The 27,478-nt window shown below is 35.0% G+C and overlaps 1 protein-coding gene across 4 annotated transcripts in view; it reads left to right on the top strand.

Moving 5' to 3' along the window:
• The window catches only part of VPS13A (vacuolar protein sorting 13 homolog A), a 232,063-nt gene that overhangs the window by 119,534 nt on the left and 85,051 nt on the right, over positions 1 to 27,478 (top strand). For all 4 annotated transcript variants that reach the window (XR_006889118.1, XR_006889119.1, XM_046664752.1 and 1 more), the window contains exons 33-39: positions 900 to 1,204; positions 8,910 to 9,057; positions 11,936 to 12,080; positions 17,793 to 17,920; positions 18,270 to 18,439; positions 18,989 to 19,206; positions 19,902 to 20,134. Coding sequence is in view for 2 of the 4 variants with exons in the window: in XM_046664752.1 (XP_046520708.1) it covers positions 900 to 1,204; positions 8,910 to 9,057; positions 11,936 to 12,080; positions 17,793 to 17,920; positions 18,270 to 18,439; positions 18,989 to 19,206; positions 19,902 to 20,134 (1,347 nt within the window). In the remaining 2 variants the exon portion in view is untranslated. The remainder of the gene's footprint in view (positions 1 to 899; positions 1,205 to 8,909; positions 9,058 to 11,935; positions 12,081 to 17,792; positions 17,921 to 18,269; positions 18,440 to 18,988; positions 19,207 to 19,901; positions 20,135 to 27,478) is intronic.

The following is a 27,478-nucleotide window of genomic DNA, read 5'->3' as shown; positions in this document are numbered from 1 at the left end:
AGTTTTTCCTATAGCCATAAAAATTTTTTTATACATAAAAAAGTAAAGAACAAGTATTCCTGTCTAATTTCTTTTTTTCTGATTTCTTTTTATGTCAAATTATGTCAGTGAGCCATGTAGTCATAGCCTTCTAATCAAAAATTACTAAATATAAATTTTTTTTCTAAACATGAATATTAAGTTTAATTCTTGGTATATTTTATGTCGTTGAAGTATTTTTTCCAGAATTCAGAAATTAGAAAACGTTAGAGTTTTTTTTTGTCTTACAAACATGAATAAGTTCTCAGTCCATTGAGGTTATATTGGAAAATACAATGCAATTGTTTAACTGTTAGGGAAAGTGAGACAAGGAAAATAGATATCAGTGAAACACTGCAATATCTACATGTTGCTTTGTTCCACGGACTAGATTTTTATTGTTTTACTGTGTTTCTGTATTTGTATCTTTGTGTTTCTCAATTTTTATTGCAGAAAATTAAGATTTAATATAGACAATCAGACTTTGAATAATTAATGCTTGGTTGTACCATGAAAAAATTTTTCTTATGGAGGCAAAGTTATAAACACCAATATACATTTAATAGTCTTATTTATTTTATTTTTTATTTTTTGAGAAAGATTAACCTTGAGCTAACATCTGCTGCCAATCCTCCTCTTTTTTGCTGAGGAAGACTGGCCCTGAGCTAACATCTGTGCCCATCTTCCTCTACTTTATATGTGGGACGCCTACCACAGCATGGTTTGCCAAGCGGTGCCATGTCTGCACCCGGGATCCGAACTGGCGAACCCTGGGCCTCCGAAGCAGAACGTGCGCACTTAACTGCTGCACCACTGGCTAGCCCCAGATAGTCTTATTTATTAATGGTAACCTTAAGAATATAATTCTGTTATCTTTATAGGCTTTTATAGACAATTTTCAAGAAGCTAAACAAGCCTTGACTGAGGCAACTGTTCAGGCAGCAGGAATGGCTGCTACTGGTGTAAAAGAACTGGCACAAAGGAGTTCTAGAATGGCATTGGATGTTAACATCAAAGCCCCAGTTGTGGTCATCCCACAGTCTCCAGTGTCTGAAAATGTTTTTGTTGCTGATTTTGGACTAATTACAATGACGAATACGTTCCATATGATAACAGAGAGTCAGAGCAACCCCCCACCCATTATTGATTTGATAACGATAAAGCTGAGTGAAATGCGACTGTACAGGTAAACTTTTCACAAGTATATTTGTGTAGAATGCAATCTTTTTCCAGCTTTTTACATTAAATGTTTTGGTATCTTGAATCTTCTCTTATTACAATGAGATTTTATTTTATTATAACTATATTTAATTTTGTAATTCTCTCTTCCCCAGGTATTTTTTGGGAATATCAATTATGGTCTCCTAGTTTTTAAAAATTTATAAAGTATTTGAAAAGCACTCCCATTTTAATTAGGAACACTGTAAAATTTATTATCCAAGGAAGTATATTTGTACTTATTTGGAATCCTTTATAGATTATAAGATTATGGAAGAAATTGGGGAATTTCTAATATAATACATTTATTGACTTTGCAAGTACAACATTACCCAAACTATTCTGTCAGCTTTGTGCTGTGGATCTGATGCTTTAATTAAAAAAAAAACAAAACAAACAAACAGTAGAGTACAACCTTATGTAATAATTGGACAGAGGATAGGAATTAGGGAAATAAGTGAATATCCAGATAGTTCCAGAACTTTTTACTGTGTTTCTCTGTTATTTTGAATCACCTGTTCTAGATTTAGTTCCCTATTCCCATTCCAGCTTGGATATATCTCTGTTTATACCTTTTACTGCCCTATTCTTTCTTCCTGTCCTTTTTCTTTCATCTTCTATTTGTCTCTTTGCCTTTATTTTTGCTACTTCTGCTTCTATTTGGCCTCTGGCTGGTCAGTCTCCCTCCTGCCCTCCTTTCCATAAGTTGAATATTTTTAAAGCCGCTTTATTGAGATATAAATGGCACATAATAAATGGCCTATCTTTAAAGTATACAATTTAAGTTTTGACATGTACAGGCTTGTGACAGTTTGTGTACAGTTGTATTATTTTTTCCTTAAATATTTGGTAGAATTCACCAGTGAAGCCATCTGAGCCCTGGAATTTTCTTGTAGGAGATTTTTAACTATAATTTCTGCTTCTTTAATAAACTTAGGACTATTCAAGTTAACTTTTTTTCTTGAGTATTCATTTTTTCTTTGAAGAAATTTGTCCATTTCATCTAAGTTGTAGAATTTTATGGCATAAAGTTCCTAATATTCCCTTCTTATTGATTAATATGTATTGTGATGTCACCTTCCTCATTTTGGACATTTGTAATTTATGCCTCTTTACTATCTGTCTGGCTAGAGGCTTATCAGTTTTGTTGATCTTAAAGAACTAGCTTTTGGTTTTCTCTCTTTTTGTGTGTGTTTCCCCTTTCATTGGTTTCTACTTTGATATTTATTATTTCTCTCTGCCTACTTTGGGTTTAATTTTGCTCTTTTTCTAAGTTTCTTTAGGTGGTAGCTAAGATTATTGATTTGAACATTTCTTTTCTAATATAGGCATTTAGTACTAAAATTTTGGCATTCTTGTGTGTAGCACTTTTCTCCGTGGAATTTTACCATGTGAACTCTAGCTGTCTTGGTCTCTTCCTGGACTCTCAGCCCTGTCTTCTCAACTTATTGACTTTGCTGGTCTTCATAGCTTACCCCTCCCTGTGCCATGTCTTGTAAATTATCTCCAAAGGATAGAAGTTGGGACAATCATAGGGCTCACCTTGTTTATTCCCATCTTTCAGGAATCATTGCCTGATGTCCTGTGTCTTGAAAACGATTTTTTAATATCTTTTATGTGTCTTGGGGGGGGAGCGGCGCGAGGGGAGATTTAAAAAAAAAAAGCAGGCAGGAGGTTAAATTCAGTTCATGTTACTGCATTTTGGATGAAAGGAGAATTTCCATCAATTGAGTATTTGAGTATTTATTAAGCACCTGATATGTCCCAGGCACTGTGCTAGGAATATGAAGTATAATAGTGAGCAGTCTTTACAAGGGATGAATAAATAGTATCTACCTTATTGCGTTGTTGAGCTAGGTAGTATTTAGTGAATTTAATGAGCTGATGCATAAAAATACCATCACATTTAGATTTTGGAAGGGTTGTAGAAGATAGGTCAACAGGAGACAAAACTGAAAGCTGGAAGAATAGTTTGCTAACTATTGAGTAATTCACATAAGAATTAGACGTGATGCAGTCTAGGGTAGGGAAGTAAGTTAGTAGAGAGATAACCAGTTAGGAGAAATTTGAAAAGTAGAATGAATGGTAAGTGATTATTGAATGGATTTCAGATGTTAAAATTAACTCCAGGTTGCAGGCTTGTAAAACTTAGTCTTTGGCAATAATGCAACTCACTGAGATAAGACAGCAACACAGAAAAATCAGTAGAGTGGAGATATTAATGAATTCTCAGTGGGCAAAGTAACTTGGAAGTGGTTGCATGACTTTTATGTGGAGATAGCTAGAAAGAGATCTAGAAGGCAGTTGGACATATGTGTCTGGATATTAGGAGAATGTTTAGATTTCTAAACAAGATTTGGGAGTCCTTAGTAATAGTTAGCTAGTTTTTTAAGCCGTTGGAACAAGTGAGATCACACAGAGAGTATGTAGTTTGGGACAGGATGCTGAGGAATGCCAATATTTAAGGAATTGGCAGAAGAAGAGCCCTCAAAAGAGACTGAGAAGGAGTAGGCAGAGGGATAGGAGGGAAACCAGGAGAATGTATTGAGGCAGCATTGAAGGTCCTGTTGATGTTGTTAACTACGAATTAATAGTACATGATTTTTTTCCATGTAGTACTTGATATTTGGTATTTGAAATCCAACAGTCAGTCAGTTGGATTCAGGCAAGACTGAATTTTTAACAAGCAGGCGTGGCTGAAAATAGTGGGATGAGATTTTAATTATTGAGAGTCATGTTGATGGATAATGGAGAGAGAAGAAATTAAAGACAAGAGGGTACTGATAGAGTAAAAGATGTAGAGAGGGCTTTATAAGCTGGACATTCAGTAATCTCCTAGTCTTCAAATATAAGCACTGGCTAGTTGTTAATAGGTTATAGAAAGAGTAGAAGGTGATAAACCTGGATGATGTTACTCATAAAGAAATAGGAGAGTTGAGGAGCATTGTTGCAACTTAAGAAAAATAATTTCTGTCTCAACCCTGAGAAAGGTAAGGTGTTGAAGATAAATCGGCCGTTATTTAATAGAGCTCCATGGAAAGCTAGGTTTCAGTTAAGATAAGAAATGAATGATACATTTAGTATCATTGGAATCTGTAGAATGATTTGTTCAGCCAAGTCCAGGGATTTCAGAAATTACAGGGAAATGTTGAGGTGAGAGACTTCTATCTTAATAATATAGTATAGATATAGAGTAATAATTTTAAGCTTTAGATGGCTCCTTAACTTGGAGTTTAAACTGTGTAAAAGTCTGAATTTACTAAAAATAGAATATTTATGTATCTATATTTGATCACATTTTGCTTGATTTCAAGAAATAGTAGATGTAAATTAGGTGTAAGTCTACATTACAAATAGATTGTTTTTAAAAGAGTTCACCAAATATCTCTAGAGCATTAAATGATAATATTTATTATTTTTATGACCAAGAAGAATTTTTTTTTATTGAAGAAGTAGGTAAAATGAATTAGGATGAACATAATAGATTGCTGACAATATGACCACCCAAAGATAACTACTATTACTAATTTGCTATGTTTATTGTAGTTCATTATGTCTGCACATATGTTTAAGTAAAATAAGAATTATACTGTGTATTTTAGATTGTAAATTTTTTTCTCTTAACAATATGCTGCAAGTATTTTTCCATGTTGAGCGCATAATTTTTTCTAAATATCTCATTCTATAGTCCTTTAAAAATCCATTTGCCTGTTAGAAATTTAAGTTGATTCCATTTTTTTGCTGTTATAAATCACACTATAATGATGATTGGTATCTTTGTTCATCAATATTTATGTGATTTTTCTACTCATTTCTTGAGGATAATTCATTTCCTTTGGATAAATTCCTAGAAATAGAATTACTCAGTTATAGAGTATAACCAGTTTTCCCTGAAATAATTTTAACATAACTGACATTTGAAAATTTAATTTAGTTACAGCTTTGTTGAAAGCACATAAAGAAAAACAAGTATTTCGTGTTTGTGACCACCTGTATTAAAATCATCTTGTTGCAAAGCTCTTAATTGCATTATAAAATTTTTAGAAGGTATTTACAATACTTCTCTAAGGAAACTTAACCAAGGGCTGGAAAGAAATCTTAAGTAAATGTAGAGAGAATATTTTCCTAGACCTAAGATGTCAGTTTCTTTTAAATTAATTTATATATTTAATGCAATCTCAGTAAAAATCACAACACGCTTCTTTTTAAAGCATTTGAAAATTGTTGTGAAGTTTTTCTGGAAATATAAATAGGGGACAAGATATATCAAAGATTTTTTTTGAAAGAAAAAATTGAGATATAGGGCATAGGGGAATCATAACATTAAAAGTACTACTAAAGTATATTAAGTTGCATTAAATACAAAAATGTATTATAAAACTAAAATAATTAAAATAGTGAAACAGAATAGAAAGCTCAGCAATTGACTGTGTGTGTATCCTCATTATTCATATATATTCATATGTATACAGTCAATCCTTATTATTCATGGATTCCATATTTGTGAATTTGCCTGTTCACTAAAACTTATTTGTAACCCCAAAAGCTACTCATGACACTTCTGTAGTCATTTTTGGACATGTGCAGAGCTGCAAGAAGTTTGGGTCTCCCGAAGCTTATGTTCCCAGCAGAGGTCTGAAACAAGGTGATGCTCTGCCTTCTTATTTCAGCTCTCATACTCTAAATAAGTGTCTTTTTTTTCTTTTTTTTTTTTCTCTTTTTTTTTGCAGGAAAGATTTGCCCTGAGCTAATATCTGTTGCTGATCTTCCTCTTTTTTTTTTCTTTCCTCCCCAAAGCCCCAGCACATGGTTGTATATCCTAGTTGTAGGTCCTTCTAGTTCCATATGAACTGCCACCACAGCATGGCAACTGACAGATGGGTGGTGTGGTTCCACACCTGGGAACTGAACCTGGGCCTCCAGGGCAGTGAGAGCACCGAACTTTAACCACGTTAGGCCATCAGGGCTGGCTCTAAACAAATGTCCTTTTTGCATGCCATGTTTTTTGCATTTGGGGGCTTTTTTTGGTTCCTCCTTCTTCTCCCCCAAAGCCCCCAAGTACACAGTTGTATATTCTAGTTATAAGTCCTTCTTGTAGTTGTGCTATGTGGGATGCCGCCTCAGCCTGGCCCGATGAGCAGTGCCATGTCTGCATCCAAGATCTGAACCAGTGAAACCCTGGGCTGCCAAAGCGGAGCATCCAGACTTAACCACTTAGCCACAGGGCTGGCCCGCATTTGGGGGCTTTTTGTTGGTGATTTCACTGTTTAGAGTGGCCCCCAAGCATACTGCCAGTTACAACCATAAAAAAAAAACTAAAAGCACATGAATTGTGTGGTACATGAATTATCTCAATACTATTCAAAAAACTAAAGGCAAATAACATATAAATATCAGTAATAGGGTAAAAAAGAACTTTCTAATTTAAGCACTGAAGAAAAAAGTGGTGAGGGAAAAATATCGATTGGCTTGGACAGTATGAGAATATAAGTTTCTGAATATTAATTACCAAAACAAAATTACAAGGGAACTAGCATATGGGGTAATTAACACTATCTTAAGCAAAAGATAAAAATCCTTAAATATTTTAAACCAGTAAGAAAAAGATAATTTGAAAAATTGGTGAAGATCATGAGTAGTGATTCTTTATAGAAACAAGGATAGCCAATAAACAGCTAATAGAAATATTCAACCTCAGTAATCAAAGGAATGAAAATTAATACAGTGAAATACTGTTGTTTTCCCATTAAATTTGGCAAATATTAATAATATTTCTCAATCAGGGTACAAGGAGATGGATGCTCTCATATGTTGTTTATATTTTTTTTAAAGATTGTAGTTTTCCTTTTTCTCCCCAAAGTCCCCCGCTACATAGTTGTGTATTTTTAGTTGTGGGTCCTTCTAGTTGTGGCATGTGGGACACCGCCTCAGCATGGCTTGAGGATCGGTGCCATGTCTCTGCCCAGGATCCGAACTGGCGAAACCCTAGGCCACCAAAGCACAGTGCGTGCACTTAACCGCTCGGCCACAGGGCCAGCCCCTGATCCAGTTTCTTGAATGCAGTTTAGCAAATAAGTGTATAGTACATGACATACTGCAATCATCTGAGCCAAGTACTGGTAATACAGCAAATAATATGATAAACATAGTCCCTGCCCTCATGAAACTTTCACTCTAATTGAAGCTATAAACAAGACAATAAACTATTAAAATACAGTATGTTAAATAGAATGATTGAAAAAGTTCAAGGTACTTGTGGGAGCACATAGGTATCTACCCCAGGTGTTAGGTAGTATTGATAAGGAAAATTTTTCCAGAGGAAGTAATCTTTTGACATAACAGTTAAAATTTCTAGCGATTTGTCCAGAGGAAGAAATTTACTCAAAGATATGTACAAAGATAATGATCCAAGTATTGTTTATTACAGTGAAGAATTAGAAATAACATAATTTTTTAACAATAGAAGGTTGTTTAAATGACTTATGGTATAGCCATATATTGTAATAGGTACCCATTAAAATTGTATATGTAGTATGCCCTTATAAGGCTTTTAGATTCCTTGTTACCAATAAGTTGAGATTGCAAGCATGCAAGTATGATAAGTATAGCATCAGTCTATAGTCAATTCATAAAATAGTATGATGTTAGGCATTCTGTGAGATCCTGATGACTCCTCTGTTTCTCTCCAACTGAGTAAGTTATCCTAGAGTTCTACAGTCATAGCTTCATACCCTAGTTAAAGGATTTGAGATTTTCTGCCAATTAAAATGTAAGTACATTATTTAGGAGTACCACTTTGAGATTGTCATTTGAAGGTAGAATGTGAGGCTTCTGTGGTCACATTGTCACTTGAAAGGGATTCAATAACCTACTACATTTTTTATCATTCCTAAGCATCAGTCCTGTCCTTATAAGTACTTGGAAAGGCAAAGATGGCTCGACTTAATATGAAATTGTCCATATTCAACTATTTCTGGTCCATGGAAATAGAAATTTCATATGGTGCAAGTTTGTTTTTTATAAAGTAAGGGGATATGTGATATTCTGCTACATATCTAAATCAGTGAATTAAAATGTTTGTTTTTTAAAGATTGGTCCTGAGCTAACATCTGTTGCCAATATTTTTTTTCCTTCTTCTCCCCAAAGCCCCCAGTATATAGTTGTATATGCTAGTTGAGGTCCTTCTAGATCTAGTGTGTGGACACCACCTCAGCATGGCTTGATGAGTGATGCTAGGTCCTCGCCCAGGATCCGAACCAGCAAAATCCTGGGTCGCTGAACTGGAGTGTGTAAACTTAACCACTTGGCCACGCAGCCGGCCCCTAAAATGTTTTGTAACAAGGTCTTATATGATGGATGTTTACGGATTATCTCGAGATAGTTCTCATTATAAGGGTTTACTATCCGACTTGTATAGTTTTGGCACTTAACATGTTGCAAAATTTTATTTTAAAAACTCATTTCTCTGCGATATGGAAGAGTTTAGCACAGAGAAAGTCACCTGTATTTATAGTGGGATGGAACATCTCTCATTTTGACATGGAAAGCCTGATTTTATTTTTCTCATCAGACACGAAAATTATTGATTTCTACAATTGTATATAAAATGATTAATTTTTTTACTATATGAGCCTATATGAAATAGTTCAAAACAATTTTATCTCTACTTATAGGACTCAATTTATTAATGATGCGTATCAAGAAGTACTGGATCTACTACTGCCATTAAATCTTGAGGTGATTGTTGAGCGAAATTTGTCCTGGGAGTGGTACCAGGAAGTTCCTTGTTTTAATGTAAATGCTCAACTAAAGCCTATGGAGGTAACTTTTGGATGGTTATTGATTTTTGTTTTGTTGATTAAAAATACTGCTTGGGGATATAAGACATTTGGGGTGTAGAAATTATATATTAATCAGCTTGGTCAGGAATGAAATAGAAGCTATATTAACCTAGAATTCATTGAATGTTCTCTATTGATTCACTCAACAAATATTTGAGTGCGTACTGTGTGTTAGGCCCTGTGCTAGATAGTGGAGATACAGTGGTAAAGAAGCTGTGACATTGTCTCTGGCTTCATGGAGCTTACAGTCTAATACAGGGAGTGCTGGTGATGATGGTCCAGAGGCATGGTAGTTAGACAGTAAAAAAGTACACAGGCACATAATTAAAATAGCTAAAAAGTGTGGTAAATTCCATGAAGGAAACAAATGTTAGACATGGTACTGTAAGTAGTCAGTTGGATGCATTAATATAGAACTTAGTGGAGAGGTACAGGCTGGAAATAATAATTTGGAAGTCATCAACATATAGGTGATATTTAAAGCCATGGGAATATATGAAATAACCTAGAGAAGGTCCCAAAAGAATGGAAAAGTTGAAGATGAAAATGGAAAATGGGTCAGTACCTTAGGCCTAAATTTACTCCCCTATTAGTTGATATTGCGTCACAGATTTCTAATGTAACTATACGCAAGTTCGTATTTTTCCCTCCTGACTGGATGAAGTCAAAACTGTATCACAGGATTTGTTGAAGTGACAGCAACATATACTGTATCTGGAAGGTTTCTTGAGGAAACCTACTTAACAAATTCTCTTCCTACCCCCGACCCCAGTTTCCCTTTCTCTTTCTCCCTATAAAAATTGTACTCAAAAAGGGAAAACCATCATTCTGAAGATTTCAGATTTTTAACTCAGAAGTATATTTAGAATTTAAAATGATGATCTCACCTGAAAATCTTTAATCTCTTAGTGTATCAGATCATATGGGCTCCTTACAGGTGGAAAGTATCTTCTTAAGATAAATAAATGAAGTCTTTTTGTGTTGGTGAGACAACAGATAGAAACTTATAAAACATAAGCAACATATTCCTCCCGGCATGCTGGGCAGATCCACTCCCCACTGGGCCCAGTCATGAGGCAGATATGTGTGAAGCGGCAGGGACACCATTTTCCTTCACTCTTCTCCAGGGAGAATCTATGCAGCATGTTGAGGTGATGCTGCAGAACATCTGCAAATGCCCAGCTGCCTTCTGGGGCAGAGGAAATTGAGTCTTCCTCTACCCTGATCCACCTGAATAGTTAGCTGCTGTTGCAGCCCACCGGGTCCACATATTTGACCCTTCCTGGACATCATCCTCTGCATCAGAGAGAGGCTGGAATCACTTACTCTAATGTATTCAGACAAAGTGCTGCATCTTGTGATTTCTGACTTGTTAGACATTGGGGGTACACAGCCTGTCCTGACATGTAGGAGCCACAGATCAACGGTCCTGGATCCTTGTGGTTCTTCACACTTCCTACACATAGCTGTTGGCAAGAGTGGAGAATAATGATTTAATATTTGTATTTGGGGGGGTATTCAATATACATATACTAATCGAAAGATGTGGTTTAGAAGTTGTGATATTTAATTTCAATTCATTAATTTATATTAACATACTATTTTTGCAATACCCTGATGCATCATAATTGCAAAATAAGTGTCATAAAGAAATGAAAATTAAAAACAAAACAACATAAGTAGCATGAATAAGGTACACGTAGACTTAATCTTAAAATTGGTATATCACCTTTGAAATACAGTCAGAGGAAGCTGGTGCAAATAAAACTATTAAATTTTGTGGCATTAAAATTATCCCCTTGAAGTGATTAAACAAGTCAATTTAAAACTCATAGGTTTTTTTGTTTGCCTTGTTGTTGTTGTTGTTTACATAATTGCTGTTGTATTAGAGTTCTCAGAGAAACAGAACCAATAGAACATGTGTGTGTGTATGTGAGTCTGGATGCGTTAGATTGTCTTCTTGAGGACTTGACTTTAGCTTCTCCCCGATGCTGAGGATGAGGTCCAGGAGGGGTCAAATATGTGGTCCATCTGTGTCCTGCCCTCCAACCATACTCCCCACCCCTGTGGGCTGCAACAGCTGCTAACTACTCAGGTGCATCATGATAGAGGAAGACCCAATTTTATTCTGATGGATCTGCCCCAGAAGGCAGCTGGGCATTTGTAGATGGTCTGCTGCATCATATATATTATATATCATATATATAACATCTAGAATAATATTTGACCAATTATCTAGGTACTGTGACCCAGCCAATTTGACATAAAACTAACCATTACAGCTTTCAAGACAGGTCTTAGGCTGGTGGTTTTAGGTTAAATTCACAACACATGGGGTGTTGAGTTAGTTTTTAAGTAAGTGGACTTAAGCATGATACTTAACCATTTAAGCCTCAGTTTCTCATAAAATCAGGATTATTATCTTTACACCTCGAATTTTTGTAAGGTTCAGATAATTCACGTAAAACACATTGTGAACTATTTTTTATTATACAAATGTATTATTTTTGATTATTCTGTATTTGTAAGTTGAGGTGCTTACTAACCAAAAAAATACAAAGTACTTGAATACTGAAAGACAAAAGTTCATTTTAAAGGTTTAAAATTACTATGTTAATTGGTACGTTCATAACAAGGAAGTTCATGATTCATAGCTTCATTAATATTGGCATCTCATTTAGTTTTGTATTTCACAGAGTACTAAAGATCACATGGTCATTTAGAAAACTGAATGTTCAGTTAGTAGAAATATCTAATGAGTTAAAAAATTGGTTTTGTAGAGAAGTGAAATGAAACAATCATTTTTCTTGTATGAAAGTAGTGTTAAAGTAAGCAAATTTTATTTTATTTTCTTACAGTTCATTCTTAGTCAAGAAGATTTAACAACTATTTTTAAAACATTATATGGCAATATATGGTATGAAGAAGGTGATAGTGCCTCACCTGTAGGAGTAAAAGATCAGCATACTGTTGCTAGTGGAGTTAGTTCATCCCATTCAGGAGGTATGTTCTTAACCTTAGGTTAGTTTTTTCTTTTCCCCACCCCCTCTACCTTACTTCTTTCCTTCCATTCTGTAGTTCTAGTTTTGGGTAAAACAAGATTTTTAAATCTTTTCTAATTAGCTAATCCCGTTCAGATATTTCTAAATTGTCTGTTATTAGTCATTCTGTTGATTGTTTTTTCTTTGAATTAAGATTCCTAGTCCTGTTGTGACAAAATTCCTTAGTATTATTCTTGTTATCCCAACTTCCATAAAGATCCTTATTTTCAATTTTTCTCCCCATCCCACGCTTCTCCCTTATTCCTGGTGCAGCATATGTCCCAGATGGAATATGTATTTTAATTGATATTAGGAATATCAAAATATTAGAGATATCAAAAGATGATCATTAGTAAATGATTTTAACAAATATTTAGAAGATAGATGGAGGGAACAGGGCAGAGGGAACCATAACTCAGAACAAGGCTGCATCCAGTGTTGGATTTAACGTCCTATGTGGAACCTCACTGGGTCCTAAGTTCAACACTGGAGTACACAGAGAATTGGGTCAGTTAAGGCTGCTGGGATGATTTTGGTTCACAAGAATAAAGTTCTCCTCATTCTGGCTTTTTGGGGGATCTCCAAACCTGCCTACCTCAAACTGGTGATCCACAAGAACCTCTCTTGCAAAGTCCTGAGATATTATACAATGTTTCCAGTCAGAGAGAATCCTAAAACAGAAACAACCCTACATTTATAACATCACAAGAAACCCCATCCTTAATAGCTGGAATAACAAATCCAGTCCTTTATTGTTAAATATTAACGGTCAGATATGAAGAAAATGACAAGAACCTATACATGAAAGAAACCAAGATAAACAGAATAGTATTTCCTGAATGAAACAGAAATAATTCAGGGAACAGAAGAGAATATAGACAAACAGAAAACAAACTCTAATTCATAACCAGCGAGTTTTGAGAATATAAGAACTGAATCCTGCCATCATTACTTTTCATTCTGCCAAGATAAGAAACTGAGTTCTTAGAAACCAAAAATATGATTGCTGAAACTTTGAGACAAAACAAGTGCACTAAGCATGGGGTTAGAATATATGTGATTAATGAAATCTCTCATGACACAGAGGAAAAAGAAGCACAGAGACAGAAAATGAGATAAAATTTAGGAGGGAGAGAGCTTTAGTTCAAAAGGTCAAATTTCAGAATAATAAGTATTTTAGGAGAAAAAACTGAGAAAATGGAAGAAGAGAATCTTTCAAAGAAATAATAGAAGAAAACTCTCCAGGGCTAACTAAATATTGGAACAAATTCTTGGAATATAAAGAATCTACCAAGTTTCAAGCAGATTGGATAAGTAAAGATTCCTCATGCAAACACATTTTCATGAGATGTCAGGACAACAAAGGTAAGATTTTTAGTTTCAAAAAAAAGAAACAGGCTGCCTGTTAGGGACTTGGAAAAAAAGTGATTGGAATCACATTTATCACCAAAACTGGATGGGATAGTTTGGATAGATGATAAAAGACAATGGAGCAATATAGTCAGATTTCTAAGGAAAATGATTTTGAAATTAGGATTCTATATATGGCCAAACCATCATCCAAATGTGAAGACACAATAATTCTGAGATTTCCAGTGACTCAAAGTTTACTTCCTTTATACTCATTCCTAAGGAAATTAGTTTGAAAATATATTCTAGCAAAACAAACAAGGAATCCAGGAAAGAGGAAAACATAATTATGATCCAAAAACAGTGGGCCCACCCAGGAGTGCATTGAAAAGGAATCCCAAAATTATCTGTGTTACTGGGCTAGAAAGTACTCTTTTCATTAAAGAGGGATTCAGAATGCTTTAAGAAAAAATAAGTGGAAGAATGTCTTAAGAAAAATAGAATAAATTCCATATAATATGTAGAGTGAGGAATTAACTAACTGCATAAGTGATATGAAGAGGAACACATGCTTTCTGTTCCTTAGAAGAGAGAAATCTCTTCTATATATTCTGATACAGAAGTGAAGTGAACTAAATTTTGCATGATTTTGAACCATTGTTATAATGTGAAAAGAGAGTCTTTTTTGAGAGATGCACTAGTTGTGATGTTGTAGCAGCAGCAGAAGTATTGTAATAAACTATTAGTCTCTTCGTTGAAAATTATTACATGGCCATAGTTAACACATAGAAGACTTACTATGTAAATAAGAATGTAAATGTTATTAACCCCGTTAACATAGAAGTGAAGACGTAACTGACTAAAGCTGGAAAGAGGAAAATAGAACAGGTAGAGGAAATGGTAAGAACTTCAATAGTGAGGAGTATAAAGATAAGGTCTAAAAGGGATAGAACAAAAATATACATTTAAATATATTATTATTTTCTTCCAGAAATTTTTACAAATACATCAACGTAGAAGGAATAATGTAATGAACCCACTTGTACCCATTACCCAATTTCAACAATTAGTATCACGTAGGTGCTTTTATTACTGCTATAGCTCTCTTCTTTTTCTTCCCCCTACTCCCACGCCACTAGATTATTTTAAAGCTAATCTCAGATGTTATATCTTTAATTGCTGTTTATCTGTAAGCAGTAAGAACTTTACTTTTTAAAGATAGTCATGGTAACATGTTCCCTAAAAAATTAGCAATACTTCCTTTAAACCATAAGGATATCTATTTAGGCTTCATATTTCTCCTGATTGTCTCATAAATGTTTCTTTACAGGTTTTTTTTTTAAGCAATGATAAAGGGATGAATTCATGAAGAAGATAAAATAAATTTAAATGTATACATATTTACATGTATATAAATTTAAATGTAATATATATATAAGAGCTTCAAAATATATGCAGCAAAAATTGATAGAACTAAAGGAGGAAATACACATACAGAATCATAGTTGGAGATTTAGCACACCACTGTTAATAATTGATAGAATACAGACAAAAAAACCTGGAATATTCACAAAAATAGACCATTTTGGAGGCCATAGAGTTTTCTGACCACCTGGAATTAAATTAGAAATCAGTAGCAATAGGATGTCAACAAAGCTTGAAATATTTGGATATTAAACAATCTCTAAATAACCCATAGGTCGAAAAAGAAAAGACAGGAGAAATTAGAAAATTGTTTAAACTGAAAGATAATTAACATAAAACATAAAATTTGTAGGATGCAACTCAAGTATTGCTGAAAGAAATTTTTAGCTGTAAAGGATAACATTAGGAAAGAAGAATTTGAAATCAAAGATCAAATCTTTTACTCAAGAAACTAGAAAAAGAAGAGCAAGTTAAACTCAAAGTAAATAAAAAGAAGGCAGTAATACAGATAGGAGTAGAAATCAATGAAAGAGAAACAGATAAACAGTAGAGAAAATTAGCAAAGTCAAAAATTGTTTTCATTGGAAAGACTAACAGAATTGATAAACCCTTAGCAAGACTGATGAAAGAGAGAAAACAAAAGACCAATATCAGAATTAAATAGATTACTAGATCACTACCAAGATAATAAGGGAAAATTATGAATAGTTTTGTGACAATGAATTCTACAACTTGTAAGAAAGGCACAAATTTCTTAGAAAACACAAGTTGCCAAAACTGACATAAGAAGAAATAGAAAATCTGAGTAGCTCTGTGTCTATTAAAGGAATCGAATTTTCTCTGGTAAATTTTATTAAATATTTAAGTAAGAAATAATACCAGTGCTACACAAACTCTTTCGGAAAATAGAAGACACACAAGTAGAGTCAACTGATTTTCAACGAAGACTAATCAACAGGGACGGGATAAACTTTTTAACAAATGGTACTGTCATAACGTCAGATAAATGTGGGAAAAATTGAACCTTGTCCTTCATACTATACACAAAAATTAATTCAAGATGGATGAAAGATGTGTATTTAAAAGCTAAAGCTTTTAAGCTTCTAGAAGAAAACATGGAAGAATTTCTTCATAATCGTGGGATATCCAAAGATTTCTTAGGTAGATAAAAAAACACTAATCATAAAAGAAAAACTTTATAAAGTGAATTTCATCAAAATTTTAAACTTATGCTCATCAAAGATAGTATCAAGATTGTGAAAAGTGAGGCCTCAGGCTGGGAGACGTATTCATGATACACGTATCTGATCTTATAGCTGGAAAACATGAGAAGTGCTTGAAATCAATAACAACTTTAAAAAACAAAATAATGCCCAAAAGATTTGGATACTTGGGAAAGGATGATATGTTAAATGGACAGTAAGCAAATTAAAAAGCTACTGATCTAGTTATTTTTCAGGAAAACTTCAGTTTATCAAAGTGGTGAATTTTTTTTTTCCTGCTTTTTCTCCCCAAGTCCCCCCAGTACATAGTTGTATATTTTAGTTGTGGGTCCTTCTAGTTGTGGCATGTGGGACTCCGCCTGAGCGTGGCCTAATGAGCAGTGCCACGTCCACACCCAGGATCTGAACTGGTGAGACCCTGGGCCACCCAAGCGGAGCGCGTGAACTTAACTACTCCGCCATGGGGCCGTCCCTAGTAGTGAAATTTTAAAAGGCTCGCAACACCAAATGTGGACAAGGATGTGAAACAGCTGAAACTCATATTGTTGTTAGGAATGTGAAATACTACTTTGACACAGAGTTCGGCGGTTAACATATACTTACCCTATAACAAACAATTCCAGGCCTAATATTTACCCTCACCCCACTCCAAAATAAGAACATATATACACAAAATGACTTATTTATAGCAGATTTGTCCCCAATAGCCCAAATCTGGAAACAACCCATATGCTTATCAATACTAGAATGGATACGTTGTTTATTTTCATACAATGTATTTTTATGGAATGCATTTTCATAAAGTACATAAAAGATTGTATTACTGACATGTGCAACAACATGGAGGAATCTCAGAGGCCAAATGTGAAGAGTATGTTATATTACTCCATTTATGTGGAATTTTAAAACAAACAAAACTAATCTACAGTGATTGAAATTAGAATGGTGAGGAGGTTGGAGATTGACTGGAAAGGGCTACAAGAGAACTTTCTGAAATGATGTGAATGTTCAGTATCTTAATTGGAGTGTTGGTGACATGGGTGTATACATTTTGTTCAGTAAGGTCTTTACATTTCGCTGATGTAAATTTTGCATCAATTAAAAATAAGTTACCTGGCATGGTGGTACTTGTCTCTAGTGTTGAGTAGACCAAGAATCAGGAATTGCTGTGTTTTTGTTATAAGCCCATTTAATATGTATCACATACATATAATACTTTGACTCAAAATGTAAAATGTAGAAAAGAATGAATTTTGGATCCTTCTGTTAAATGAGACAATTTTTTAAATGTCACCCAAAATGTCTTGTTTGGTTTAGGTTTTTTAAGTAAAATTTGAATATTCAACTGTGTGTCAGGTGCTCTAGCATACATTTTACACATGCTATTTTACTTAACCCCCAAAATAAACCCAGTGGTCAGTTCTATTATTTCCACTTTACGAAAATGGAAACAGAAACACAAAGTGTTTAATTTTCCCAAGTTATCATGGGAAGAATCATAAGCCAGGAGTTACTGAGTGCAACATCTGAATCTTCTAATCTTTTTAATTTTTTTGAATAACATTATACTATACCCATTTAATTAATAATTCTGTTATACCTATTCCAAGGCTGTTTTAATGCGTTCTACCTGACCTGACTTTTTTCTTGCATTCACTAACTGTAATTTTTCCAAGGAACAACTGTAGTGACAGCTGCTGTGGTAGAAGTACATTCACGTGCCTCTCAAATTAAGACAACACTAAACATGAGTTTCAAAACTGATTATCTCACCATGGTACTGTATAGTCCAGGCCCCGAACAGGTAAGCTGAAGAAGAAAATATGTTTTTCTCTTGATAAAATTACGTAGATCAATGTTTATTAAAATAACAACTGTTAATATTTCATGTATATTTTGGAGTATCTGTTGCTATGAGAAAAATTACTTGTCTTTTCACTTTAACGATAAAATAATTTTAACCATTTCTCTTTAAAATGAGATCTTTCCTATAGCTAGTGATGTGAAAAATGAATTTTTTAATTAAAGTTAATATTTTTTTGGCCTTTCATTAGTGAACCCTTTGGAGATAAGAGAATGTGGTAGGTCTTAGCTTAAAATACACTTTAGACTTACGTTTTGCATAAAGTTTGTATTGATTTCCTCTTCCACAGACTTCCTTTAGAGATGTTCGTGATCCTTCTCTGAAACTTGCTGAATTTAAGTTGGAGAATATTATAAGTACTTTAAAAATGTATTCAGATGACTCGACATCATCTTCCTTCTCATTAAAAAACTGTATTTTAGATGATAAAAGGCCTCATGTCAAGAAGGCAACTCCTAGGTAATAGTGTTCTCAGTTTTTACTTCAGAAATGGTTGATGTATTTTATAAAACTTCTTCCCAAAGTTACATGTTTATATTCTGGGTACATCCTAAGATCTTTAGAGCTTCAGTTCAGTTGAGTCATTGTTCTCAGTCAGCATGTAAAATGTCCTGGTCCAGTTGTGTGCTGTTCTTGCTGGATGGTCGATAGATTGGTTAAATAGAAATAATCAGCATGATTAAACTGCTTTTTACATTCATCTATATTATCTAAATTATTATTAATCCATGCAGATTGTAATGGGAAATACATGAAAAATTAAGAAGAAAAAATATGCTGAGATTCAAGATTCTGATAGTTTCTCAGTGATACACTTCCAAATTTATGAATCAGTTGTGCTCCAGAAGTTTATAAGTCTGTTATTTGGAGTACTTTGTGATCTTCCCCGGAGAAATGACTTCAGAATGCTGGTTTGCTGTCATGAAAGGGATAGAAGTCTTTTGAGTTTTATTAGTGTGTTTGATTATTTATGATACTCATAGGAATTGTTATTACTGTGTTTTTCAGAATGATAGGACTGACAGTTGGCTTTGACAAAAAGGACATGATGGATGTAAGGTATAGAAGAGTCAGAGATGGTTGGGTGACTGATTTAGTCCTTCAAGAAACGTACATTTGTGCAAGTGTGGAATTTCTGCTGACAGTTGCAAATGTCTTTCTTGAGGCTTACACCACGGGCACTGCTGTAGAAACCAGTGTCCAAACATGGACTGCTAAGGAAGAAGGTTAGTTATTGGCTAAAATATTGAATACCTGTATTATTGAAGTGTTACAATACCACTTAAATTGATTAGCCTTCTTTTGATGAGGTTAAGTAAATTAATAAAGAATTTTATTTTTCAGAGGTAAAGGGAAAATTTAAATGTGTTTTCTGCTAAGATATGCATTTTGCATGTTTTTTAAGGTGTGAAGTTATATTGGGTTCAAAAATTATGAGACTTATAATAAGTAATTGTACTTCTCTGCAGGCAATAATTTGAATTTGTTAGAAGAAAACAAACTGGAGGAATAATGAACTGACCACTCCTTTTCATAATTAAAGATAGTATTTTAACTTAAAGTGCTCTTTTATTTTTGTTATGTTTATAGTTTCTTGTATCTTTTACATACTTCATTCACTGTGGTATATAGTACAAAGAGTGTCAAGTGGAGAATTGGAAACTGGATTAGTTTCCAACTCTGCCATTAAATAGTGGCGATTTTTTCCACATTTTAAAGTGTTCTTATGGCTATAGTTTCTTCAAATCTAATAGTGAAAGAGTTGTAGTAGTTTCCTTTGGGATCTAAGATTCTTTTAATTACTTTTTACTTAGAATGAAAATAACATTTTCCCATAAATAATAAATTATTCACAAATAATCTATATAATAAAGATTTATAAATATTTTAAAACACTAATTTATTTTCATTTCTATTTTAGTACCTATACAGGAGTCAGTGAAGTGGGAAATTAATATTATTATTAAAAATCCTGAAATTGTGTTTGTGGCTGATATGACAAGAAATGATGCTCCTGCCTTAGTCATTACAACACAGTGTGAAATTTGTTGGTTAGGTGACCTTGAAAACAATACAATGACTGCTGCCATTAAAGATCTCCAAGTGAGAGCGTGCCCATTTCTTCCAGTAAAGAGAAAAGGCAAAATCACTACTGTGAGTTTACTGTTTAATTATTTGTAAATAATTAATTGTAAACTATTTTGGATTTAGTATATACCACTTTAGGAAACTACCTACATACTTCGTAACGTTTCTCTGTAAAATACCTTTCTTTCTGCTTGGAGAACCTAATCTAGATTATTAATATACCAGCTTTGAAACTCTTCCATTCTTCCAGTCGCTCCTCACTGTGTTGTATATTTGTGGCCTAATTGCACTAAGAAGCTGCTTTCATCTTGACTCCGTTAAGACCTTGCTCTGACTTTCTAACCATGCCAGTGCCACACTGCTCTTAGGCCTTTTAAGAGTTTCTACAAGCTGTTTACTATGTTCTTTCAGTTTTATTATTTTTAATTTTTTTCTCCCATCTGAACATTTTTGCTCAGATATGTGGTTCTGCTTTTCTCCATGTGACTTATTTGAACCTTCAGCCATTTGTGTTTACATACTTCACATTTCTATGTTACTCTCTAGTAACCTCTTGGCCTTCCTCCTTTTCATAATTCTGACTACAATTCATTTCTTAAAAGGTATCTTTCTCAAGTTACCTAACTGCTAGTACTCTTATAAAACACTTGCAAAAATGTTTAGGATGGCACCAGCCCCATGGTGTAGTGGTTAAGTTTGGCACACTCTGTTTCGGTGGTCCAGGTTCGCAGGTTTAGATCCCAGGTGCCGACCTACACCACTCATCAGCCATGCTGTCATGGCATCCCACGGATAAAGTGGAGGAAGACTGGCACAGATGTTAGATGAGGGCTCATCTTCCTCAAGCAAAAAAAGAAGAAGATTGAGGCCAGCCCTGTGGCTGAGTGGTTAAGTTCACACACTCTCCTTTGGCAGCTCAGGGTTTTGCCGGTTTGGATCCTGGGTGCAGACATAGTACCACTCATCAAGACATCCTGAGGCAGCTTCCCACATAGTAGAACTAGAACGACCTACAACTGGAATATGCAACTATGTACTGAGGGGCTTTGGGGAGAAGAAACACACCAAGAAAAGATTGGCAACAGATGTTAGCTCAGGGCCAGTCTTTAAAAAAAAAAAAAGAGGAAGATTGGCAACAGATGTTACTTCAGGGCTCATCTTCCTCAGCAAAAGAAAAAAAATATTTAGGCTTCTACAGGAGTAATAGAAACATAGGTGTTCTAAATATTATCAACATAGAAATATAAGCTATAATTTTGTTTTAAGTAAGTACATATATGTTGGTTAGGATATAGGACAGACTGTTTCCCTAGTTTGCAAGGCTGGTCTCACCACTAAGAAAAGAGAGGAAATAGAAAATGGAGGACATACTGTTTCTCTTTTAGGTTATGAGTTAGAAATTTTACATATATTTCTTCTATTCACATCCTTTTGTCTTGAACATAGCTGTATGACAACACTTATCTGCAAAAAAGGTTGGAGAACGTGGTCTTTTTCCTGAGCTACCTTGTGCTCAGATAAAACCTCTGTAACTGTAGAAGAAGAGGAGAAAGATATCAAGTGACTAGAGGTGCTTCCCACTGTGCACTCAAAGCTTTCTTCCCTTGTTCACACGAATAATCCGTACTTGTCTTTTCTCACCCATAGAACATATTCACTTCCTCGTCAAGGGTTACAATCTCATCTCAAAGTCCAGGCTCTTTATATGATAGATTTCTTTGTGGAGTCTGCATGTCGCTTTTCTTGGTCTGGCAATCTATTAGCTAATAGACAAATAAGCTATCACTTTTCAGTAGACACACACTTCACCACCACACACACAACCACTGTATAACGGTGGCATAAGGACAGGATAATTGCAGTTTAAAAACCCATTCAGAAAGAGAAAGAATAGGAAACACTTGGTAGTCGCTGGTCCACAACAGTTGTCATATCCTGTTGAGTGGAATTGTGAAAATTCTAAGCTCTGGCAATGGAATAAGTTCCTTGTATAGCCCATATTGGAGTCTTCCATTTTGCTCTCTTGGAAGAACGTTGTTGCCATTTTCTCACGTGTCCCTCGCTTTCCCCTCTGAGAGATTCTTTTCCTTTACCATTATCCTCTGTGTTAGACACATCTGAATTGGCTGTTATTTGTGGGGAGGCAGGAACTGCACTGCTTTGACAGTTTACTTCCTACTGAGTTGGTTACTTGGAGATTGCTTTAGCAGTTGATAAAAACAGGCTTCTGCATGTCGGATACTCATTTCTTTGGCAATCCTTAATTTCTTAGATTAGTTTGCATCTAGGTAGTTTAATGTGTAAGTAACCATAACCAAAGCTATTATTTATTATTTTATTGGTTTTTTTCTTGCCACAAAACTCCTATCTTATTTACTAGTTTCTGTATTCTGCCTATCCTTCCTTCATTCTGACTTAGTAAAGGCTACTTTAACAGTAGGTTTGGGGGAGTGGGATAGGCAACATCTGTAAATTGAATGTATTTGTTTGTTTGTTTTGCCAGAGGCTGGCTCCTGTGTCAGATTTTAATGAGAATTGCCAGAGAAGGAATAAGAGCCACAGTCTTATCTCTTGCTGAGGCTCCTCTTTAGAGCTTGAGTCTCCTCAGTGTTTTCCTTTCTCCTATAGGACTTTGCAAACAGCAGAAAGAAGGAGCTAATATACTGAAACATTCTAAATATTCCAAACCTGTCTGGCTAAAGTTTTAGGCTTTTTTTTTTTTTTAAGTACATGGTCTGCCTTTCTAGGTATCAGTAGCAGTTTTGCCAAATGTTGTTCTGTAGCATTGTTAGAGTATTCAGCTTTTTATTTTGAAATATCCCTGTCTGTCCAATTACTAAATCAGTCACAAATATTTTTGACTTTGTTGCAGCAGTGCCAACTTCTAGGTTTGAAATTTTGTATTAGTTAGGATATTAATTCGTCTGCTGTAACAAGAGGTACCCCTGGTTCCCCCTAAAAAGGTAGCTGAAGCACGGTAGCACTACATTGTTCTTTCTAGGAACATGGTAAAATGGCTTGTACAATGTAGGGGAACCAGGCTCTTTCCATCTTGTTCTCCTATTCCTAGGATATAACTTAATGTGCTTGTTCAAAGATAGTTTACAGTGTGTCCACTTTGCAGTTTGTTGAGGGTGAGTGGTGGTGATAAGGAGAGAACACAAAGGGGTAAAGGAATGCCCATTCTAAGAGCACTGCCCAGAAGTTGCACATACCACTTCTGCTTACATCCTTCTGGCCACGATTTAGTAATGTCAGCATATAGTTTTAAGGGAGCCCAACAAAGACAATCTTTCCAAAGAAACAAGATGTCATTTGCTTGATTCTCTTTATTATACATTTGTTTTCTGTTTCATTATTATTGTTGTTCTTTATATTTTCTTTGGGTTAAATTGCTGTTTTTCTAACTTCTTGATGGATGCTTAGATAATGGATATTCTGCCCTTAAACTTTTCTAGTGTATGAATTTTAAGGCTATAATTTTTCCTCTAGCACAGCATTAACTGCATCTACTAGTTTTGATGTGTTTTATTTTTATTATTCTGTTTAAAAATGTCTTCTCATTTTTACTTTTTATGCAGGGGTTAGAAGGGTTTTGCTTAATTTCCAAATATTTAGGGGTTTTCTGGTTATCTTTTTATTATTGATTTCTATTTCAGTATCACTGTAGTCTGTTAACATACTCTGATTTTAATCCTTTGAAATTTGTTGAGACTTATTTTATTGCTCAGGATATGGTTAATTTTGTTTTTATGAATATTTAATGTCCACTGGGGGAAAAAGTGAATTTTGTTGTTTGAGGAGCACCATTCTATTTAAATAGATTTAGATTTGTCTCCTTCCCAATTCTTGTTAGATGTTTTAGCCATATTCCATATGTCTCTTAAGCTCATTTCTTTATTTTCCATCCATATTGTTTTATGTTGCACCCTGGGTATTTTCTTCTTACTTGTCTTTCAGTTCACTAATTCTGTGTTCTGCTTTGTCTAAATGCTATTAAATATTATTATCAAGTCCTTAATTTCTGTTATTGCATTTTTAAATTCTGTAATTTCCTCTTTTTATAGATTATAGTATAAGCCTTATAATTGTGGTTTAATCTTAAATTTGAGTATATTTTAATTTGTTCTTATATTTAGTTTGCTCAGGATGCCTTAGGATTCGACAGTAGAAGACTGTAAGTGTCTGGAGGAGTAGATGGGGGAGGCTTCTCAGTAGAGATGACATTTATGCTGGTGCCTGAAGGATGAGTAGGTATTATCTAGTTAAACTGGGATGGAGCAGTCACAGGTGTGTGTTTCAGGACTAAGGGATAGCATATGCAGAGAACCTGGGTTTCAGAGAACACAAGTTCCCACCCCACATCTACCCACATACCTATACTCATGTACTCTGCCTTTTTTCTTGTTTTTCAGTAGTCCTCAACTTGGGGCAGTCCTTCCCACCACCAAGATAGTATTTGTAAAATAGAAATTTATAATGAGCTCTCATAGGTTTCTCTAGATGTTGGATAGCTTAAGATTGCTTCTTTGAAAGGAAGCAGTAGCAGCTGAAAAGGAATACATCAGTAGTGAAAATCATATAAGGCTGGGAGCAGTATGGTGAGAGTGAGAGTGGGAAGGAGAAAAAATGATAGAAATAGCACTAAAATCACAATGGATGTAGTTGGAGACAATAAATAATTCCATTTTAAGAAATATTTCTACATCATTAAATTGATCTGTATGGACTATATTATGAACAGTTTGACTATAATGTAGTTTTGGTATGAACATGTTTGCTGTTAATGACCAGCTGCAGTTTTAATCGTAAGTAACTTAACTAGACTTGAAAATATAGGAATTGGGTAAGGTTCAAGGCATACTTTCATATTTATTTTGGGAAGGGAGTATCTAGCCACTTAAAAATCTTCAAGTTATAGAGAAACTTTTATGTGTATTTAGAATAGCTTGGGGGGGGGGGGGGTGCCTTCCCTAAAGTGAAGAGATAACACAAATTTTAGGTTGAAAATCTTGGGTTGTGTGTTGTAATGTGGTTATAATTTCCTGTCCTTGAAGTTTAAAGAAATAATATACTGAATATTTAAGCCCTGTACCAGTTGATCTCGCCGATTTGTTAGAATAATGGTAGATTTTAATGTGATTTCTTTGGGGAATAGGTTTGGATGTCATTTTTTTTTCTGATTAATTTTTCATGGTTAGTGTAGGCAGAATTCTAAAATGGCCCTCAATTTTCTACCCCTGTTGCATGTGTTCAGTATAGTCTCCTCCTGCTGAGTGTGGACAGGACAGGTTACTAATAAGTTAACTTGGAATTAATCAAAGAGAGATTCAGGGTGGGCCTAACCTAATTTGAAAATTGGTGAACATCAAAGAGATGCTTTCCTGTTGGCCTTGAAGGAGCAAACTGCTGTGTTGTGGAGAAGGCCCTGGAGCAAGAACCGATGCATGAGTGACCAGTAGGAGTAGAAGGTGGTCCCTGGCAACAGCCAGCAGGCACACAAAGAAATGAGTTAGGACCACAAAGAAATGAATTCTACCAACAGCCTGAAGGAGCTTCAGAGCAGATGTTTCCCTGAAAGTCTTCAGAAGAGGACCTGACTGGTTAACATCTGGTTTCAGCAAGATTCCTGACCCCTGCAAACAGAAAAATAATTAATTTGTGTTGTTTTAAACCACTAAGTTTGTGGTAATTTGTTATGTAGCAGTAGGAAACAAATACACATTTTTGTACCAGAAGTAAGATGCTTTTGTAGCAATTGCTTAAAAAGTGGGAGCAGTTTTAGAACTGAGCAGTACACAGAGGTATGCATAAGCTGCAAGAATTTTGAGGAGAATGATAGAGAAAGCCTAAGTTGTGTTGGACAGACTTTTGGTAGAAATGTGGTCATTGAGGACACTGCCAATGAAAGCTCAGAAGGAAAGTAAAGAACATGTTACTGGAAACTAGGGGGATGGCTTGATATGTAATGACAGAAAGCTTTGCAAAATTGTGTCCTGGTGGGCGGGCCTGGTGGCATAATGGTTGAGTTCACACACTCTGCTTCCGTGGCCCGGGGTTTGCACGATTGGATCCCAGGTGTGGACCTACACACCACTCATCAAGCCATGCTGTGGTGGCATCCCACATACAAAAAATACAGGAAGATTGGCAACAGACATTAGCTCAGGGCCAATCTTCTTCACCAAAAAAAAAAAAAAAAAAAGTTTCTTGCTGTCATGTGGAAAGCAGGACTTGTAAGTGAAACATATATATATAGCTAAGGAAATTTACAACCTACCTGATTTGAAGGTGTTCCCTGGTTTCTTACTGTTTATAGTAAAGTGCTAGAGCAGAGAGATAAATTGTGGGAAGAACAGTTAAAAGAACCAGGACTTAATGATTTTGATAATTCTCAGCCTTCCAAATGGCATAAGGTAGCTAAAAGCCAAAAGTATAGCATAGAGAAAAAGATCAAGTGATTGTCTGACCTTTTGGTAAACCTCAGATCAAAGTCATAGAGTGTTCAGTTACACAAAGGACTCTTTCAAGGGATTAGTGTGTATTCACAGATCTTCTCAATCAAACTACAAGGCCTCTAGGAATCATAAAGGTGTCACCCCTTAGCCATCGCAGCAGGAGGCCATGATTATCTCAAAAAGATCTGTGGATGTGGCTTTTGTCTAATGGAGTGAAACCTCATGAAATCTACAGAAGGCTCTCAAGGTTCTTGAGAAAATTATTTTAGCAGAAACACTGCCAGCATAGACTGGGAAGGACAGGGAGTTCCCAATGAAGAGAGACTTGTGGACCCCCAAAATTCTGCTAACTGGAAGCTGGATGATAAAACCACTTAGCTGCAAACTTGTGCTATCTTTTATGAAAAAGGAAGGATGACTCAGAGAGTGGAGCTGAGAGCCACTAGAATTACCCCTAGGCTTTGAAACCTAATCAAGAAACTCATTTACCTGGCTGGGTTTCAGAACTGCTTTAGACTAGTGACTACTTTTTACTTTCCTTTTCCCCCTTTGAGCTGGAATATTAGTAATTGTTGTCCTTTGCCTGTACTGTTCTTTGTTGGGAGTGTGGGAGCACCTTGGTTTCACAGTTCCACAGAGGGAGAGCAATTGTGCCCTAGCAGCTGTACTTAATAGATTACACCCAGGAACTTCATCAGTACCTGGATTTGATTTAGATTTTAGACTTTGAGCCGGTAAGAGAAAGATGAGATTTAGGATTTTTGAATCAATGAGAGATATAGCTGAGATATGTATATGATGAAATAACAGATTTAGATGATGAGATTTTTGGACTTTGGACTATCATGGGATGAGACTGTTAGGAACCTTAGGAGGAGGTAAATATATTTTGCTTTTGGGGGGAACATGAGTCATTGGGGGCTAGAGGACAGAATTCTGCTTACCACAGTTA

This window comes from Equus quagga, chromosome 6 (assembly GCF_021613505.1).
Source record: "Equus quagga isolate Etosha38 chromosome 6, UCLA_HA_Equagga_1.0, whole genome shotgun sequence".
In the NCBI taxonomy this organism is placed as follows: domain Eukaryota; kingdom Metazoa; phylum Chordata; class Mammalia; order Perissodactyla; family Equidae; genus Equus; species Equus quagga.
The sequence above is the reverse complement of the archived record's forward strand: the minus strand, read 5'-3'. Positions and strand labels throughout refer to the sequence as shown.